This window comes from Schistocerca americana, chromosome 11, assembly GCF_021461395.2.
Source record: "Schistocerca americana isolate TAMUIC-IGC-003095 chromosome 11, iqSchAmer2.1, whole genome shotgun sequence".
Lineage (NCBI taxonomy): Eukaryota > Metazoa > Arthropoda > Insecta > Orthoptera > Acrididae > Schistocerca > Schistocerca americana.
Window position 1 is genome coordinate 203,235,879 of NC_060129.1, and position 19,619 is coordinate 203,255,497.

A 19,619-nucleotide genomic window follows, 5' to 3' on the forward strand; every position below is an offset into this window, starting at 1 on the left:
AGAAACAGCATTCATGATTTTTGAAAATGAAACAGCGTACCAGTTACATATTTTTTTCTTTTAAGACTTCACATGGGTTTACGAGACTTTATTCTCATGATTAAGTACTAATATTTACGTAGGTATTTTATGTGATATTTCGGATAATCACCCAAAAGAAATATGTCCGATTGCAGTAGGTAGTAACAACAATCACACAGCTTGAGCAAGCAGTAAAGGAAACAAAAGAAAAATTCGGAGTAGGTATTAAAATTCATGGAGAAGAAGTAAAAACTTTGAGGTTCGCCGATGACATTGTAATTCTGTCAGAGACAGCAAAGGACTTGGAAGAGCAGTTGAACGGAATGGACAGTGTCTTGAAAGGAGGATATAAGATGAACATCATCAAAAGCAAAACGAGGATAATGGAATGTAGTCAAATTAAATCGGGTGATGCTGAGGGGATTAGATTAGGAAATGAGACACTTACAGTAGTAAAGGAGTTTTGCTATTTAGGGAGTAAAATAACTGATGATGGTCAAAGTAGAGAGGATATAAAATGTAGACTGGCAATGGCAAGGAAATCGTTTCTGAAGAAGAGAAATTTGTTAACATCGAGTATAGATTTAAGTGTCAGGAAGTCGTTTCTGAAAGTATTTGTATGGAGTGTAGCCATGTATGGAAGTGAAACATGGACGATAACCAGTTTGGACAAGAAGAGAATAGAAGCTTTCGAAATGTGGTGCTACAGAAGAATGCTGAAGATAAGGTGGGTAGATCACGTAACTAATGAGGAGGTATTGAATAGGATTGGGGAGAAGAGAAGTTTGTGGCACAACTTGACTAGAAGAAGGGATCGGTTGGTAGGACATGTCCTGAGGCCTCAAGGGATCACAAATTTAGTATTGAAGGGCAGCGTGGAGAGTAAAAATCGAAGAGGGAGACCAAGAGATGAATACACTAAGCAGATTCAGAAGGATGTAGGTTGCAGTAGGTACTGGGAAATGAAGAAGCTTGCACAGTATAGAGTAGCATGGAGAGCTGCATCAAACCAGTCTCAGGACTGAAGACCACAACAACAACAACAACAACAACGGCTTGAGAGGCAGAACTCCACACACGTGAACATCACATAAAATATTTCAGTATTTCCTTTTGATAATGAGAATAAATTTTCTTAAAGTGTCATATTAAGCATAAAAAATATGCAACTAGTGCAGTGTTTCATTATTTATATCATGAATAACACAGTTGTAGGGATTCCAAAAACACAAATGTGACAAAGCACGTATTTGTGTGAGCCAGCTGTTGACACTACAATGTTGATGTCACACAGAAGTACGCTTAAGCCGCAACTGCCTGCTGTATGACATCATTGCTGAAAGCTACGAGTGTAATCGCACACTTACGTTGTGCTACCAGTGCAAGTGCAATGCCTCCGCGATATTAATCTTGCCAGGAGTGACTGTGGTCATGTTACAAAAGTGGAGGTAATCTGATACATTTTTAATTAAATGTAGATAATACTTTATGGACATAAATTTTGGAGTACCTAAAACCATGAAAATTTAACTGTCCAGAGTTAAATATTACTCTCACTCAGATTGAACAAATTACTGACATCAGGAAAGCAGTAAACAAGGCCACACAGAGGCCTTGGAATACCATAGTATGGCAAATATTGAAGTGTAAATAAAAAACCGTGCAACATCTATATGTCAGAGTCACTGTTTTTGTACGGTCTAAATACTTCACAAGTTAAAACCCATCTACACGCTTCTTGTTGATTGCAGCTTTCCGACTTACTGGCAGACACTATACAGGGTGCATATTTTACTAGGACATTCCAATAAACAGGACAAATTTTGATATAGAAATTGAATGAACTTGCAGAATGCAGGAGTGACACTAACATGGCATACACACTCGTGCTCATAAATTAAGGATGATTTTGATACATGGTGAAACAACGCTCTGGTGGGTGGTTTGCGGGTTTAAATCACCTCTGGGTATGACCGTGCGGTGCATTTGACCTGCGGTCGTCGCACGGTGGTGCTGGCAGCAGTCCACATACGCAGAGGTGTGTCGGTGCATGTCAGAGTACGGTGCAGCGAGTAAGTGTGCAGATGTTTTCAGACGTGCTAATGGTGACTGTGTGTTGAAAATGGCTCGAAGAACACACAGAGGGGTAGAATACTAGGGCGACTGGAGGCTGGTCAAACACAGCACGGGCCCTCCGTGTGTCACAAAGCGTGATCTCAAGATTATGGCAACGATTCCAGCAGACAGGAAACGTGTCCAGGCGCTACAGTACGGGACGTCCACAGTGTACAACACCACCAGAAGACCGATATCTCACCATCAGTGCCCGCAGACGACCACGGAGTACTGCAGGTAGCCTCGCTCTGGACCTTACCGCAGCCACTGGAACAGCTGTCTCCAGACACACAGTCTACAGACGACTCAACAGACACGGTTTATTCGCCTGGAGACCTGCAAGGTGCATTCCACTGACCCCTGGTCACAGGAGAGCACGTAAAGTCTGGTGTCAAGGACACAGTACATGGTCATTGGAACAGTGGTCCCAGGTTGTGTTCACGGACGAGTCCAGGTACAGTCAGGAACAGTGATTCTGCAGGGTTTTCATCCGGCGTGAAACAGGAACCAGATACCAACCCCTTAATGTCCTCGAAAGGTACCTGTATGGAGTTCATGGTTTGATGGTGTGGGTGAGATTATGACTGGTGCACGTACACCCCTGCATGTCTTTGACAGAGGAACTGTAACAGGTCAGGTGTATCGGGACGTCATTTTGCACCAGTATGTCCGCCTTTTCATGGGTGCAGTGGGCCCCACCTTCCTCCTGATGGATGATAACGCACGGCCCCACCGAGCTGCCATCGTGGAGGAGTACCTTGAAACAGAAGCTATCAGGCGAATGGAGCGGCCTGCCTGTTCTCCAGACCTAAACCCCATCGAGCACGTCTGGGATGCTCTCGGTCGACGTATCGCTGCACGTCTTCAAACTCCTAGGACACTTCAGGAGCTCCGACAGCCGCTGGTGCAAGAATGGGAGGCTATACCCCAGCAGCTGCTCGACCACCTCATCCAGAGTATGACAACCCGTTGTGCGGCCTGTGTACGTGTACATGGTGATCTTATCCCATACTGATGTCGGGATGGATGAGCAGGAAACAGTGGCGTTTTGTAGCACATGTGTTTCGGGACGGTTTTTTCAACTTCTCACCAATACTGTGGGCTTACAGATCTGTGTGTCGTGTGTTCCCTATGTGCCTATGCTATCAGCGCCAGTTTTGTGTAGTGCCACGTTGTGTTGCACCACATTCTGCAATTATCCGTAATTTATGAGCATGAGTGTACATTTATATGTATCAAAAGATGAAGAAAACGAACTAAAAGAACTGTGTATCACTGCAAATAGCTCTGGTACACACAAATGGTACAGGAATGAAGGTAGAGGAAAAGATAGAGCATTCACATAAGTACAGTTCATTTTCTTTGTAAAGTCATTTATTGAAACAAATTAATTTTGGTTTTAGATTTTGAGATTACTGAAAGGATTATTTAATATGAGTGGGCTTTGATTTATGTCGTAAAGGTACAACAGGGAGAAGTAGCAAGAGTTAATTATAGCACAAATGATAAAATTATTAAAACAACATTTCTGACATTAGTTGCGAGATAAGAACTTCTCAACACATATATATAGTTTGCTGAATAATCACCTAGCTGCTGTAATCAGTCTGTTGACCACAGTGGCAGCCCATAAATGAGTAGGGTAAACTCCTTAATAGCAGGTTGGTGCATTTTGGTATTCCTGTTGCTTTGGGTTTATTTACCGATTGTCATTTTTTTATTAGTAGTTCACTGTTGCTATTTGAGTTTACATATTGTCAGTTTGGAGATATTGTCTGCAGCTCTTGGTCTAATGGCTAGCGTTCCTGCCTCTGGATCATTGGGTCCCAGTTTGCTACCGAAAATTAATTGAAACATTCCTCTTCAATGTAAACTTTGAATTATTGTTCTACTCGCCCTAGAAGTGGAGTTTTTACCATTTTCCCCCACGCCTGCAGAGGAAACGGGTGGCCGCTGAATGCATCTAACACCCTCTCGTGACTTCCTGGCGAACTACTTGGGATTTTCTCGGCCTGTTACGCATACAGTGCCTTATGTTACGCATACAGCAAGTGTCCAAGGGTTGGCTACATTGTTTTCTGTGACAAATGAAGCGCTAAGAGTGCGGAACATCGTCTCTTTGCTGTTTACCGTTCCAAATTAGTTCAGTGTTGTGCCTGTTGTTGGTAGTGTTATACTTCTTGTGTAAAGTGTTGTTCTGGTTACGATGCCACGTTTTAGTAATCGTGTATATAGGAAGAGGAAGAACGTAGGGAAGAGAAAATTAACACTAATACAGAGTTGCAATACTAAAATTACTGAAACAGTGCATTCTTCTGCTAAGCAACACATGGCCGGCCATAGCCCTGTGACATCTTCTAGCAAATACTACCTTGGGGATGGTGACTCCCAAGGTTTCAAGACTGTAGAGGAACTGAAACCATATGGAAATGAATTTGTAATTGAAAAGTTGGAATGTATTGGGCATGTCCAAAAGCGTACGGGTGCACTGCTTCGAAGGCTCAAACAAACTTTGGATTCAAGTAAGATCAGTGATGGAGGGAGAGGCAGGCTTACTGATGAGGTGATTGAACTTCTACAGAGATACTATGGGTATGCTATAAGGCAAAATACTAGTAATGTTAGTGACATGCGAAAAGCAGTGTGGGCATTGTTCCTTCATACTGCCTCTTCCAATGAATACCCTCAACAAAGCCTGTGCCCAAAAGATTCCTGGTGTAAATATAATGCAAAAAAGATGATCACAAACATGGTTTGCCAGCAGCTGTGATAAATGCAATAAAACCAATTTTTCTCGACTTAGCACAGCCAGAATTGTTACACAAATGTCTACACGGAAAGACATAGAATCCTAATGAGAGCGTAAACAATTTGATTTGGAAAGTGATTTCTAAAAGGGTGTTTGTAAGCATAAAAACACTGCACTTTGGCATTTATGATGCAATAGCAACCTACAACCGAGGGAACAGTGTGAAGTGTGAAGTTCTGAAGGCATTAGGATTTACAGCTGGGGTGAACACTGTACGAGCACTAAGAAATATTGACAGGGAAAGGATAAGAGGAGCAGAAAGGAGAGAAAGGCATATGAAGTATGATGGAACAACAGGCCAGAAAAGAAGACAGAAGAGGAAGCTTTTGGAGGATGAAGAAGGAGACCCTGATAATCCAACCTATAGTGCAGGAATGTATTGAGAAACTTCGATAGCCATTTCCCGTAAATTAGAATTTTTCAAATATAAGGAACATTTTCTCAAAACGCACTCTAGCTAGAGAGATGAAATTTTTATACAGCACTCCTAGTGGTCAAACTTACATTGTAACACAGCCATTTGGCAATATGTTCAGTAGTTTCATTTCAGTTTAATTATAAAGCAATTGTTTGTAAAAAAAAATTGGGTCATTAATAAAAAAAAATAATTGGAAGGAAACTAGAAAAGATACTCCAAAATCCCTCTGTCATAACTGCAATACTAAACCACTCTATATGTAAAAAAAATTCAAATTTTTCTATTTAGTAGTTTATTCATAAATGTTCCTCAAACTTAGTGATTTTAACATGGGCAGCATAGGCACCCCCGGCTCCCCTTAAGGAGATTTGTTTTGGCATTAGTGACTCACTCAGCATTCAGGAAGACCTTCAGTGTTTCATGAACATTGTTTAAACACCTCAGTCCACAATAATCGACTTGGGTGTACCTGACGAACTGTGTCATTCCACCGTCACGCGACATTTGCGTGCAGTAGGAGGGGTTCAAAAATTGGATGTGTGGATACCACATGCTCTAAGCCTAAACCGTAAAGATTAGTGGGTGGGTAGCCATATGTGCAACTCTGTTTGCTTGTCACCAATTGGCTCATGAACAACTCTGACCATTCCTATTGTTTATCATTTCTGGTGATGAGAAGTGGTGTCTTTTTGCTAATATAAGGAAAGGAAAGTAATGGTTGAGCCCAAACAAAGCAGCAACTCCGTGTACAGAGACCTGTACGCATGCACAAAAGATATTGTTATGCGTCTGATGGAACAGCAATGGTGTACTGTAGTAAGAAATGCTTCCCCGAGGTGTAAGTGTCACTGCTGACATTTATAGTTAACAACTGAGATGTCTTGGCAGATGAATTCCAAGAACAACGACTAGGAAGACTGCGTCAAGTATCGCTACTCCCACCCGCATTCTGCTAGACTGACAAAAAAATGTACTGGGGTTGGGTTGGGAAATCATTCTGCACCCACTTTATTCACCTGATCTTTCACCCTCAGATTTTCATTTTTTCCACTTCCTGTTCTATAACTTTCAAAGAGCTTCCTTTCGGTATGAAAAAGCGCTCTGAACGTGCCTCTATGTGTTCTTCGCCTCAACCACTTGACTTCTACAGTCCTGGGATTGAGAAATTACCATAGTATTGGCAGACTGTTGTGGCGTACCAGCCCAGTAGAAAGCATTCAACTCGGTATGATTATCTCTTCACTGTTCCTGATGGGTGGCTGTCACCTCACAGTTTGTCACAATAATTTGTGAAGGAGGCAGTCTAATCTGTGTGTTCAATAAGTTCACTGTCCAATAACTTCAGCAAAAGAAACATCTGCTTGGCACACAGGTTACTGGACTGTCCACATGGTGTACTTTTCAAGTTCACTTTGTGAGGTCACAGTCCATGATGTGATAGTACTATAATAAATTTCTATTTTAAATTTGCTGTCCACGATATGCATTGAAACAATTCGGGTTGTACACAGAGTACTGTGTTCACACTCTTTAAGTGTAATTACTATTTTATGGTATTATATTCTTAGAAAAGTTTTTGTAACACGTGATTATAAATGGATAACTACACATCATCAGATAAAGTAACAATTACGGAAATAGCAGCTACAGAATGAATATAGGAACAAAATTACAAAACTAATGCTATTGTAAACCCATCCTAAGGAGAAAGGGGAGAAAATGGTGTTATCTTGGTATCTTCACAGAAGCTAAGGCATGTCTCTAATTATCTATACTACATACTTTGCACAGGAAACACTTTCTTCTCAGTGATTAGTTCCCACAGAATGTACTGCATAATACATTAGTGAATGCAAATGGTAAAAGTAAGCAAACTTTTTGACGTTTGATCTCAAAGATCTAATCTTATGTGTAATGCAGAACTTGCAGTACTTAGATGTTTAAGATGACGTGTAATGTGTCAGTTCCATTGCCTGTTCTTATCAGTATTAAAATCTAAGAATTTAGAGTACTTAAACAATTTAGAGTATTTGTTTCATTTCTTTACGTTGTCAAATGCTGCAGTTTCTCCCTTAGGCTTGACTCATCTACTTAGGTTTCCAGCAAAAAAATAACGAGTTTTGGGAACATATATTTGCAAATTTGTTTACAGTAAGTTTTGTGGAATATGTTGCTAACCAGTACGGTGTGTGTATTTTTCAGGTGCCGCACATTCGAGGGTGCGGCATGTGAATTTATCTTCTCTCTCCTGTGCCAGAACAGAGCCGGTACACCATGAACAAAAAGTGAGTTACCTCTGGACAGACACTTCATCTGGCACACTGAGAAATTAACATAATTTGTTCTGTGCTTCTCCTAGTTTTATGCATGTGTAACAATTAATTGCATTATTGCTTTTTTAACACTACTTTGCATTTACTCTGACATTTAAAGGAACGGTGTAGTGCGGTCATCCAGAAAGTAAATTCTAGTCGTTTCCACAGACAGTAAGAGTGCAGTAGTTAGGCAGGAATGTGTAGACTAGTTTTTTAAGAACTTTTAACAACTGTGTGTGAAACAGAAAAGCTTGTATGTTAATCAACCTTTAGTTGTTCTCAGAGTGGCTAGCTCTTTTCTGCCTTTAGTGGTAAGCCAGGCAAGTGTTCTTGGGGTTGGGTTAATTTTGGTAGTATGTAGTATTTTGTGGCGTAACTTAATTTTCGTAACCCCCACCCAAAATCATTGTTCCAATTGATTTGACACGATCCAACCTGACATGCTCTGTTGTGCCATTCGCTTTCTGTCAGAGTAGCAATTGAATACGATGTTCTTCATTATTTGATGTAATTGGATAGGTAAAAAATCTGTTCACCAAGCGAGGGCAGGACAACACATTTACGAAGGTTTTAAAATTTGGAAGCTTTCGGAGCCAGCTTGTATCAGGAAGTTTGAAGGGTAAGGAAGAGGGTTGAAGAAAAAGGACTGGTAAAGTTTAGGAAAAGGGGTAGAGTTCGGAAAGTCATCCAGAACCACAGGTTTGGGGAGACTTACCAGATGGGATGAGAAGTAAAGACTGATGGTCGGGAACTGCACAGGACAAGATTTGAAAACCTGAGAGCTTAAATGTGGGAGATAAGATAATATGAAAGGCAGGTATTACTGCCAAAACATCCTGCACGAGTTAATAAGAGCAGAAAGGTAAGTGCATTGTATGTGATAGAGGTGGGAGGGAGTGTCGAAAAATAGTCAGCTCGGAAAATGCTGTATATACAAAACTGAAAGGAAGTAAAGGAAGGAATAGTTACTGTGAAGAAATGCTGAGACCAAAGAAATTAATGTAAATTAAGGCCAGGTGGGTGGTGAGAACTAGGGACGTGATTATAGTGCAAGTTCCTACCTGTGGAGTTCTGAGAAACTGTTGTCTGGGGGAAGATTCCAGTTGGCACATATCACAAAACGAGCACTGAGGTTGTGTGTATCGTTCATAATTTTATGTAACAGCAATCTTGTGATAAAATTATTTGAAAGCGGTCTTGATCGCAGCTGATGTTAACTTCTGAGCAGTTCCGGCCTGCTTAATTACAGCCCACCATCAGACTTTGCACCATCTGGATGATGGCAATGGTGCCCTTTTTTGCCTTCGCTTACGTGGTTAAAGTCAAATATTTAGAGCATTAACTCATTTGTAAAGTAATCAGACATTTGAAGCTGCTTTATACTTGGGATTTCATGGAGTGGAGGGGGGTGGGGGGTTTCATATCAGGGGTTTACTGGCATTTATGTGTAACTAGCTGCAATGCCTCGCATTGCCTGGGATGTTTTATATCTGCCACACAAAGTGATTGGTCCTGTGCCTTGTTGATACTCATAGCGAATGCAAGCCACGTGGGAAACTGCAATCAGTTTAAATCGACAGGCGTATTTTAATTTCTGAATGTCAACAGAATGCAGTGAATGAATATGTCTTCACCTGCGGCATTAGTAACAATCAGGTTCTAGGCTTCCAGTTTTGACTTTCGTATACACCTGTTTCAAACCAAAAGTTTAGCAATAACAATTACATCACAGATTATGCTTTCGTTGCAAAAAAACACACACACACACACACACACACACACACACACACACACACACACACACACACACACACACTCGCTTATGTTCAGTCAAATGTTCACCAGGAGACCTCAGAATATGAAATCTTGTGTAGACAGTGATCGTCCTCTTGTCTTGAAGGTAAAGTGTGCAATATTTCATAAAGACTGGAATAAAACTTTATTTTTGTATGGATTACGAACAAACAAAAGGACACTTTCTTTATATATATAGATGCAAGGAAATGTAAATGAATTTGTGTATTTGTCAGCAACTTTTTAAAGTGTTTCACTCATCCATTCAGTAAAGAAAATTAGGCCAGCCTTTAAGATATATCGGAAACAATCCCTGGATTGTGGCTAAGCCATTTTTCCGCAATATGCTTCCTTCCGGGAGTGACAGTTCGGCAAAGTAGACAGGAGAACTCGTGTGAAGTTTGCAGAGTAAGAGAGAGGCACTGGAAGGAGTGAAGCTGTTAGACAGGTTGTGGTAGCAAGTCGTGCACAGATAGCTCAGTCGGTAAGAGCATTATTCGCAAGAAAGTGCCGGGTTCGAGTCTCACTCCGGCTCGCACTTGTAGTCCGTCAGGATGTTTCTCTGCAAGTACCGTCTTGTACAGCTTGTATGTGTCTGCCTGGAGGCTCCAGAAAAGCCTGTAGGTTGCTAAATGCTCCTTCAAATTACCATAACTTGGTCTGCCCTGCCATACTGGACAATGAATGTTAGTTGAGAGTTCCCACAAAAACACGTGAAGACACCGTTTAAAATTTGCAGTAGGTCTCATATTTTGATAATCCGTTTAGAAGTCGAACATATTAACAGTTAAGTTAAAAACATGAATGGCAAATTAGGAAATAACCAGTAACCCCCAGTTCTTTAAAGAATGAAACTCCTATGTAGAAACCAGCTTCAAACATCTGATTACTTTGTGAGTGAGTTTATCTGTAAATTTTTTGCTTTTAAGTCGGTAAGTGAGAAAGTTTCATAAAGGCTTGACATTTCATACCAAGTTTGTTTGAATTCTAAAATGCTGAGCGAATGAAGTAGTCAGAGCATTTGTGCTCCGTCAGTCATACTGGCTCGAGACACACTCTTTAATACTTGTCTTGCTGCGTTACACTTTTAACATAAGATTATACTTCTTAATGAATACATTATGACCAAATTTTAAAATATTGAAAATCAAATTTTTGTCACCACTACAATTGCAACTGGTATTGCATTCCAGATAACATTTTAGCGGTATAGGTAAGACTGATAGATGTCGATTGGGCCGTGGATTGTTTTGTCAGCCAGTGGAACTTACTTTGTGGATGACCTTCATACCTTGCTGTATTATTATTAGAGATATTTTCCATTTCTTGTAATACTGCTCCTGTTCTATGATAGCTTAATTTGAGCTGTAGTATTGCAGGTAGAACTGGCAACAGCATGAGGTGATGTGGGGTAGAATGGAGGCCTGGTGTGACGGTGGCTTTAGTGCACTGCTGTTCGAGCTGTCGTTTACGGTTTGCCTTGCACACTCACGAGGAGAGGTGGGATAAGGTTTTTTTCAAAACCGTCTATACAGTGGTTTAGGTTAGGGTCCCACTTATCGCCCTGCAGCTGTTTGCCACAGTGGGCCCTTGTTTGCATGTCATAGATGGGAAAAAAATTTGTTATTTTGCTTGATCATCTAGAGCTTTAAAGTTAGGAACACGATTCAGACTAGTGGTGTTGTGTAAAGGTCGAGATACATCCCTCGTGTGCAGATGGCTGTAGGCTTGAATCTCATCGGGTACCTTGAAATATTTTATTTTTAAAACAACATTACTATGGAAAGGATAGTTGCTACTCACAATATAGTGGAGATGCTGAGTCACAGACACGCACAACAGGAAGACTGTAGGAAAGTCAGCTTTTGGCCAGCAAGGCCACTGTCGGAAATAGACCACACACACGCACGTGTAGACGCAAACGCAACTCGCGCACATGTGACCACAGCCTCTGACTGCTGAGGCCTGACCAGAGACTCTGTTTGTGTCTGTTTTTGTGTGTGTGTGTGTGTGTGTGTGTGTGTGTGTGTGTGTGTGTGTGTGTTCTGGGAGTCTATTTCTGAGGAAGGCCTTGTCAACCAAAAACTCACATTCTGACAGTCTTTTTGTTTTGCCCGTCTGCTGCTCAGCCTCTCCACTATATTGTCAGTGGCAACTATCATTTTCATAATATTGTTACATTCTGTCGTGGAATTTCCGTCGTTTTATTTTTAAACCTTTGTAGAAATGACTTCTCATAAATTTTTATTCAGTTTATTGATTTGTGTGATTTTTTTTTTTTTATTTCTAATCCTTTGTCACATTAATCGTCTTTTTAACTTTTCGGTTTGTTCTCGTTCTTTCTTCCTGTCATTCTTGTTCCATTTGGGAGATATGTGTGTTCGGATTCTATTATTTTTATTTATCTATCTGTCATATAATATTTAAATTTTTGAAGATCTGATCTATCAGTTAAAAACAAGGCAAGATAATCAATTTTTATTGACTGTTCGATGGTGTCAAAAATGTATTTTTTGTTAGAGGGTATAAAATGATTTGTATAGTAAGTGTCATAGAAACATTTAAAATATAAATTGCTATTGCCCTATGGACAAAACAACACAGATGAAGATTTACATGAAAGTAAGTAGGAGTAAACCGAAGTTCAGGCAAATTGAGGAATAGAAATAATGAGTGCAATAAAATGGGTGAAAATATAAGATGATAAAACAGAAGAAATTAAATCAGAGTTTAATAATTAAAATAACATAAATACAGAAGGAAAAACGAGAGCAAATAAGATCTTTAAAATGCTGATTAAAATGATGTGAATAAGGATTGGGAGTGTAAAAAAAAAAAATTTACACGTAAACCAATTATTTGAGTAAAAATAATGCTCAAAATCGTTTAGATATAGATTAAAAAATTTATTTCAGGGCATGTAGGGGATTTGAACATGCAAACTTCTGCAAACGGTAATGCACCTTAACCATTACACTACCGTGACGATCCATATATAAGTACTGTTTTTGACTCTCTTTGGGAAAATTGAAAATTCAAATTATTTTTTTTTTTTTTTTTTTTTTTTTTTTTTTTTTTTTTTTTTTTTTTTTTTTTCATGGATTACTCTCGACCAAATGCCAACCGGGGTGAATCTTGGCAGGGTCCGATAACTGGGATCCTAACCTACACACCTGCGAGATAAGGGTATTGTCAAGGGTACCCCAGGGAAGTGTGATACCGTTGCTGCTGTTCTCTGTATACATAAATGATTTGGTGGGCAGCAATCTGCGGTTGTTTGCTGATGATGGTGTGGTCTATGGTAAGGTGTGAAAGTTGAGTGACTGCAGGATGGTACGAGATAACTTAGACAAAATTTCAAATTGCTGTGATGAATAGCAGGTAGCTCCAAATGTAGAAAAATGTAAGTTACTGCGTACAAGTAGAAAAAACGAACCCGTAATGTTTGGATACAGCATCGGTAGTGTCTTGTTCGACACAGTCACGTCGTTCAAAACTCTGGACGTAATATTGCAGAGTGAAACGAAATTGAATGAGCACGTAAGGATTGTGTGCAGGAAGGTGAATGGCAGACTTAAATTTATTGGGAGAATTTTAAGAAAGGCTGATTCACTCGTTAAGGAGACTGCATATGGGATGCTGGTGCAAGCCATTCTCGAATACTGCTATAGTGTTTTGGATCCGTAGCAGGTCGGATTTGAGGAAGACATCGAAGTAATTCAGAGGTGGGCTGCTACATTTGTTACCAGTAGGTTTGAACAGCAAACAAGTGCTATAGTCATGCTTCGGGAACTCAAATGGGGATACGTGGAGGGAAGGTGACAGTCTTTTTGAGAAACGCTCTTGATAAAATTTAGAGAATCGATATTTCAAGCTGATTGCAGAATGATTCTACTGCCACCAACCTCCGTAGTGCCCCAGGACCACGAAGATAATATACGACGAATTAGGGCTCGTGCGGAGGCGTATAGACAGTCGTCGTTCCCTCACTCTGTGAATGGAGCAGGAAAGGAAATGATTAGTAGTGCTACAGGGTAGCCTCCGTCACGCACCGTAAGCTGGATTGCGGAGTATCGATGTATATGTATATTAGATGTAGATTTGGGTGGTTTCAAAGTGTCTATCCCACCCTTGGGGACCACCCCTTGTTAGTTCCACAGTTGTTCCTCAAACTTCAGCTGCAGCGCATGTGGCTACCTCTCCTCAACTGCCGTGTTCTCGGACCACTCGACTCGCCCTAGTTGCTATGCACTTCAGACTTGCTCAGCAAACCTCATTGTCCTTTCTCTGTATGATACTTTTGGTAGAAACTTTTAAGAGTTCAGAGTATTTAGGTGGAATGCTTACACTGTTCGTACTAATTTCTGATAAGTGTTTGTTGAATGTGGGTACGCAGTAGTTAAATCCACACACAAAATTCTATAAATCCCTTCATAATGAAGAACCTTCAGGAATTTCAGAAAGAGGCAGGTTATATGTTAACAGGCACAGGCAGCCGTTGCACGTTTCTTCTACAAGATATACTGACAGCTAGAGGCAATCGACATGTGCATCGAGCCCACTAATTACTGGTGACCTCGGCAGTTCTGGAGTCGGCTATCTACGTCTGCATCTGCATAAATATTCCGAAAGCCACCGTGTGGCGCATGCAGAGGGCACCTCGTATCACTACAAGCTATTCCTTTTCGTGTTGCACTCACAACAGGAGTGAGGGGGGAAAAAAAACTGTTGTAGTGCAAGAAGAGTAGTGAGACTGCTGGCAACATTGAGCGATCTGGCAATGCTATATTGTTCTACCTTTGTAGGCAGATGCGTTTCAGCTCCGTACAGCCATTACATGGCTTTTGAGAGAGCCGTCAGTGAATATTGTGTGTGTGTGTGTGTGTGTGTGTGTGTGTGTGTGTGTGTGTGTGGGGGGGGGGGGGGGGGGGGGGGTTGTTTCCCCCTCACACACACAAATGGAACAGCGGAGTCAAGTTTTGTGTTAAGCTTAGGGAATCTGCGAGTGTGACCTTTGAAAAGTTGAAACAGGCCCACGGGAAACATTACTTATCAATAACACAGGTCCTCTGCTGACATATATCATTTTTGGAGGGCCGAATACATGTTGAAGATGAACCTCTTTCGGGAAGACCTTCAACTTCAAAAACTGTTGAAAATGTCAAACATGTGCGTGGTCTTGTGAGATGGGGTTTTCATTGTACATCAAATTTTGACCAAAAATTTGCACATGTGAAAGATTTGCACCAAAATGGTACCGAAAAATATCACAACTGAGAAGGACAATCGAAGAAAGGTGCATTGATCTTCTGGAGAGGATTGCGAGTGACCACGAATGGCTCAGTCGTGTCATCTTAGGTTGTGCATCGTGGTGGATCTTTGAGTACAATCCTGAGACAGAGCAGCAAACTGAAGACTGGCACACTGAGACATATCCTCGGCCAAAAGAACCTTGAATATCAAGTGGAAGACCAAAACTGGTGATTACCTTTCTTGACAGTAGGGGTATCGTGCATAAAGGACCTGCATCCGTACGAGCCCTGATTTCTCTGATCTCGTCTTTGCTGTCCTTCCATAAAATTTAGGTTTGTGGCGGTAGAGTCAGCTGCAAATGCCAGTTCTCTGAATTTTCCCAATAGTGTTTTGCAAAAATAATGTCGTCATCCCTCCAGGGATTCCCATTTGAGTTCATGAAGCATGTCCTTAGTACATGTTGACTGTACCTTCTGACAACAAATGTAGGAGGCGGCCTCTAAATTGCTTTGGTGTCTTCTTTTACCTGATCTGCTGGGGACCCCAAACACTTGAGAAATGTTCGAGAGTGGGACACCAGAGTGTTCTGTACGTGGTCTCCTTTATAGATGAGATACATTTTCCTAGAATTCTCCCAGTATATCGAAGTTACCCATTTCCCTCCCCTACTACTAATCGTAAGTGCTCGTTCCATCTCGTACTGCTTTGCAGCGTTATGCCTTAGATATGTAATTGATGTGACAATGTCGAGCAGCATATCACTAATACTGCATACAGGCATTAAAGAATTGTTTTTCTAACCATCTACAGTAACTTACATATTTCTGCATTTAGATAAAGCTGCCATTTATCACATCAAATAGAAATTCTATCCAAGGCATCATGTATCCTTCTACAATATAGTATAACCGGATAGGTAGAGAATGTACTCACTAAGTGGTGGCAGTAGCAGATACCTACAAAGGTTTAGGAAATGTGAAAGCTTTCGGAGTTTGGAGCCAGTAGGTCCTTTTTTTTTTGCAGAAGGGTTGAAGAGAAAGGAGGACAATCGAGGGAAAATGACTGACGAGGTTTAGGAAATGAGGAGAATTATGGAATAGTTGCCCAGAACCCTGGTTCTGGGGAGATGTACGAGACAGGATGAGAAGGAACTAGTGATTGGTGCGGACTGCACTAGACGACATATGAAAACCTGAGAACTTAAAGGAGGAAGATGTGGTAAAAGCAAGGCAGAGATTACTGAGAAAACATTGTGCAAGAGTTAATAAGAATGGGAAGCTATATGCATTGTATGTGGTAGAGGTGGGGGTGGTGAAAAAGAAACAGGTCAGAAAATGAATGATACAGAAAACTAAATGGGTGTTAAGAAAGGAGTAGTTACTGAGAAGAATTGCTGAGACAGAAGAAATTAAGATAAATTAAGATCAGACGGTTGGCGAGAACCGAGGACATAATGTAATGCCAATTCTCTGCAGCAGTATATTGTGTGTTGCCAGTATACACTCTATTCAGGCTAACTGATAACTTGGTGTTAGTCCTGGTGATGTATGAGTAAAAGGCCAAGCAGTGTCTACATAACAGCCTGTATAAGATGTGTCATTTCACAGGTGGTTTTCCCGTTGGTAGTATGTTCTTTCAATTACAGTGCTGGTATAGGTGGTGGAAGGTGCTGATTAAGGTGAAAGGAAGGATATCCTAGGTTTGGAATCATACGGGTTTTGGTAGACGTAATGTTCAGCAGTTAATATAGAGGAAGGTGGCGTCAGTGGTAACATGCAAGATGATGTGTGGTGGGAGTGGGACAGATTTCAGACAATATAGGAAATGGTTGCCATCTTTAACCTTTTAACTGCTCTGGACGTGTTAATGCGCACGCCTTTGTAACTGTCTCTGTGTGCTCTAAACGTGTTTACGCACGCCACCAGTCCTTCTACCTGGTACACTGAATGTGTGTACGCGTAGACACGTTAAGAGTATCTAACGTAGACACATTCTTGTCTGCACGTAGATACACACGTTAAGAGTGCCTACACGTAGACACATTCGTGCCTACACGTAGACACATTCGTGCCTACACGTAGACACATTCGTGCCTACACGTAGACACATTCGTGCCTACACGTAGACACATTCGTGCCTACACGTAGACACATTCGTGCCTACACGTAGACACATTCGTGCCTACACGTAGACACATTCGTGCCTACACGTAGACACATTCGTGCCTACACGTAGACACATTCGTGCCTACACGTAGACACATTCTTGTCTGCACGTAGATACACACGTTAAGAGTGCCTACACGTAGACACATTCGTGCCTACACGTAGACACATTCGTGCCTACACGTAGACACATTCGTGCCTACACGTAGACACATTCGTGCCTACACGTAGACACATTCGTGCCTACACGTAGACACATTCGTGCCTACACGTAGACACATTCGTGCCTACACGTAGACACATTCGTGCCTACACGTAGACACATTCGTGCCTACACGTAGACACATTCGTGCCTACACGTAGACACATCCGTGCCTACACGTAGACACATCCGTGCCTACACGTAGACACATCCGTGCCTACACGTAGACACATCCGTGCCTACACGTAGACACATCCGTGCCTACACGTAGACACATTCGTGCCTACACGTAGACACATTCGTGCCTACACGTAGACACATTCGTGCCTACACGTAGACACATTCGTGCCTACACGTAGACACATTCGTGCCTACACGTAGACACATCCGTGCCTACACGTAGACACATCCGTGCCTACACGTAGACACATGCGTGCCTACACGTAGACACATCCGTGCCTACACGTAGACACATTCGTGCCTACACGTAGACACATCCGTGCCTACACGTAGACACATCCGTGCCTACACGTAGACACATTCGTGCCTACACGTAGACACATTCGTGCCTACACGTAGACACATTCGTGCCTACACGTAGACACATTCGTGCCTACACGTAGACACATTCGTGCCTACACGTAGACACATTCGTGCCTACACGTAGACACATTCGTGCCTACACGTAGACACATTCGTGCCTACACGTAGACACATTCGTGCCTACACGTAGACACATTCGTGCCTACACGTAGACACATTCGTGCCTACACGTAGACACATTCGTGCCTACACGTAGACACATTCGTGCCTACACGTAGACACATTCGTGCCTACACGTAGACACATTCGTGCCTACACGTAGACACATTCGTGCCTACACGTAGACACATTCGTGCCTACACGTAGACACATTCGTGCCTACACGTAGACACATTCGTGCCTACACGTAGACACATTCGTGCCTACACGTAGACACATTCGTGCCTACACGTAGACACATTCGTGCCTACACGTAGACACATTCAGAGTACCGGGTAGAAGGACTGGTGGCGGGCGTAAAAACGTTTAGAGCACACAGGGACAGGTACAAAGGTGTGCGCATTAACACGTCCAGAGCAGTTAAAGGATTAATATAGAAGGAAAGTCTTCATACTATAGGTTGAATCATATACATTCATTGGGTGTTTTGAAGAGAACAACTATGGCACAGCCAGTGTGATTGGCTTTTTTTATCTTACGAAGAAGGTACGAGGTATGGGTGCGTGGTATGGGTGGAATACATAGTTCTGTGAAATGAGGTGTAAGTCCTTGTGAGGGGTCTGAGGTTTTAAGGAGGGACTGCAGGTCAGTTTGTATCACAGGGATGCAATCTCAGTGGCAGATGCTGTGTGTAGAGGTATCAGATAGCTGGTGTGGACGCTCGCTTAGTTAATCGTATCAGTCTAGTACCACAGCAGTAGATTCCTTGCCTGCTGGGAGAATAATGATGGAGTAATCAGTTTCAGGGAACAAGGTGGCAAAAGTCACGGGATACCTCCTAAAATTCTGTTCGACGTCTTTTTGCAGAGGGTAATGCGGCAACTCGACGTGGTACGTGCTCGACAGCTTGTCGGAAGTCCCCTTTAGAAATACTGAGCCGTGTTACTCTGTGTGTGCTCTTAATTGCGAAAGTGTTTCTTGTGCAGGATTTTGTGCACGAACTGACCTCTCAATTATGTCCTGTAAGTGTTCAGTTGAATTCGTGTTTGGCAGTCTGGACGGTTATATCGTCCGCTCGAATTGTTCAGTCTCTCACGATTGTGGCCCGGTAAAATAACTTAGTTTTCTGAGAACGTGAAGTCCATAAATGGCTGCAAATGGTCTCCAGGTAGCTGAACATAATCATTTCTAGTCAGTGATTGGATCAGAGGACCCAGTCCATTCCATATACACACAGCCCACACCATTGTGGAGCCACCAGCAGCTCGAACTGCGTCTCGTCGACAGCTCGGGTCGGTGGCTTTGTGAGGTCTGCACTGCAGTCGAACACTACCGTCAGTTCTTACAAACTGAAATCGGTACACGTCTGACTGGGCCACAGTTATCCAGTGTCTGGGATCAAACCGATACGGTCACGAGCCCAGGATAGCCACGGCAGGCGATATTGTTACGTTAGCAGAGGCACTCGTGTCGGTCGTGTGCTGCCGTTAATGCCAAATTTAATCACAGTGACCCGGTGGATGCGTTCGTCGTACATCCCATATTGATTTCTGCAGTTATTTCGAGCAGTGTCGCTCGTCTGTTACCACTGACAACTCTACGCAGATGCCGCCACTCTCGGTCATCAAGTGAACACTATTGGCCTCTGCATTGTCGATAGTGAGAGTCGGTGCCTGAAATTTGGTATTTTTGGCACACGCTCGACACTGTGGATCTCGGTATATCGAATTCCTCGCGATTTCCAAAATGGACTGTCACATCGAGCTCCGAGTACTGTTGCGTGTTCGGAGACTTAATTCCCGTCGTGTGGCCGTAATCGCATCTG

General features: G+C 42.1%; 1 protein-coding gene across 1 annotated transcript in view; it reads left to right on the top strand.

Annotated features, from left to right (window-relative positions):
* LOC124553771 (zinc finger MYND domain-containing protein 11) overlaps positions 1-19,619 on the top strand; it is a 231,224-nt gene that overhangs the window by 58,370 nt on the left and 153,235 nt on the right. Inside the window, exon 2 of the mRNA XM_047127709.1 lies at positions 7,566-7,648. Within this exon, the coding sequence (XP_046983665.1) occupies positions 7,638-7,648 (11 nt within the window). The 5' untranslated portion in view covers positions 7,566-7,637. The remainder of the gene's footprint in view (positions 1-7,565; positions 7,649-19,619) is intronic.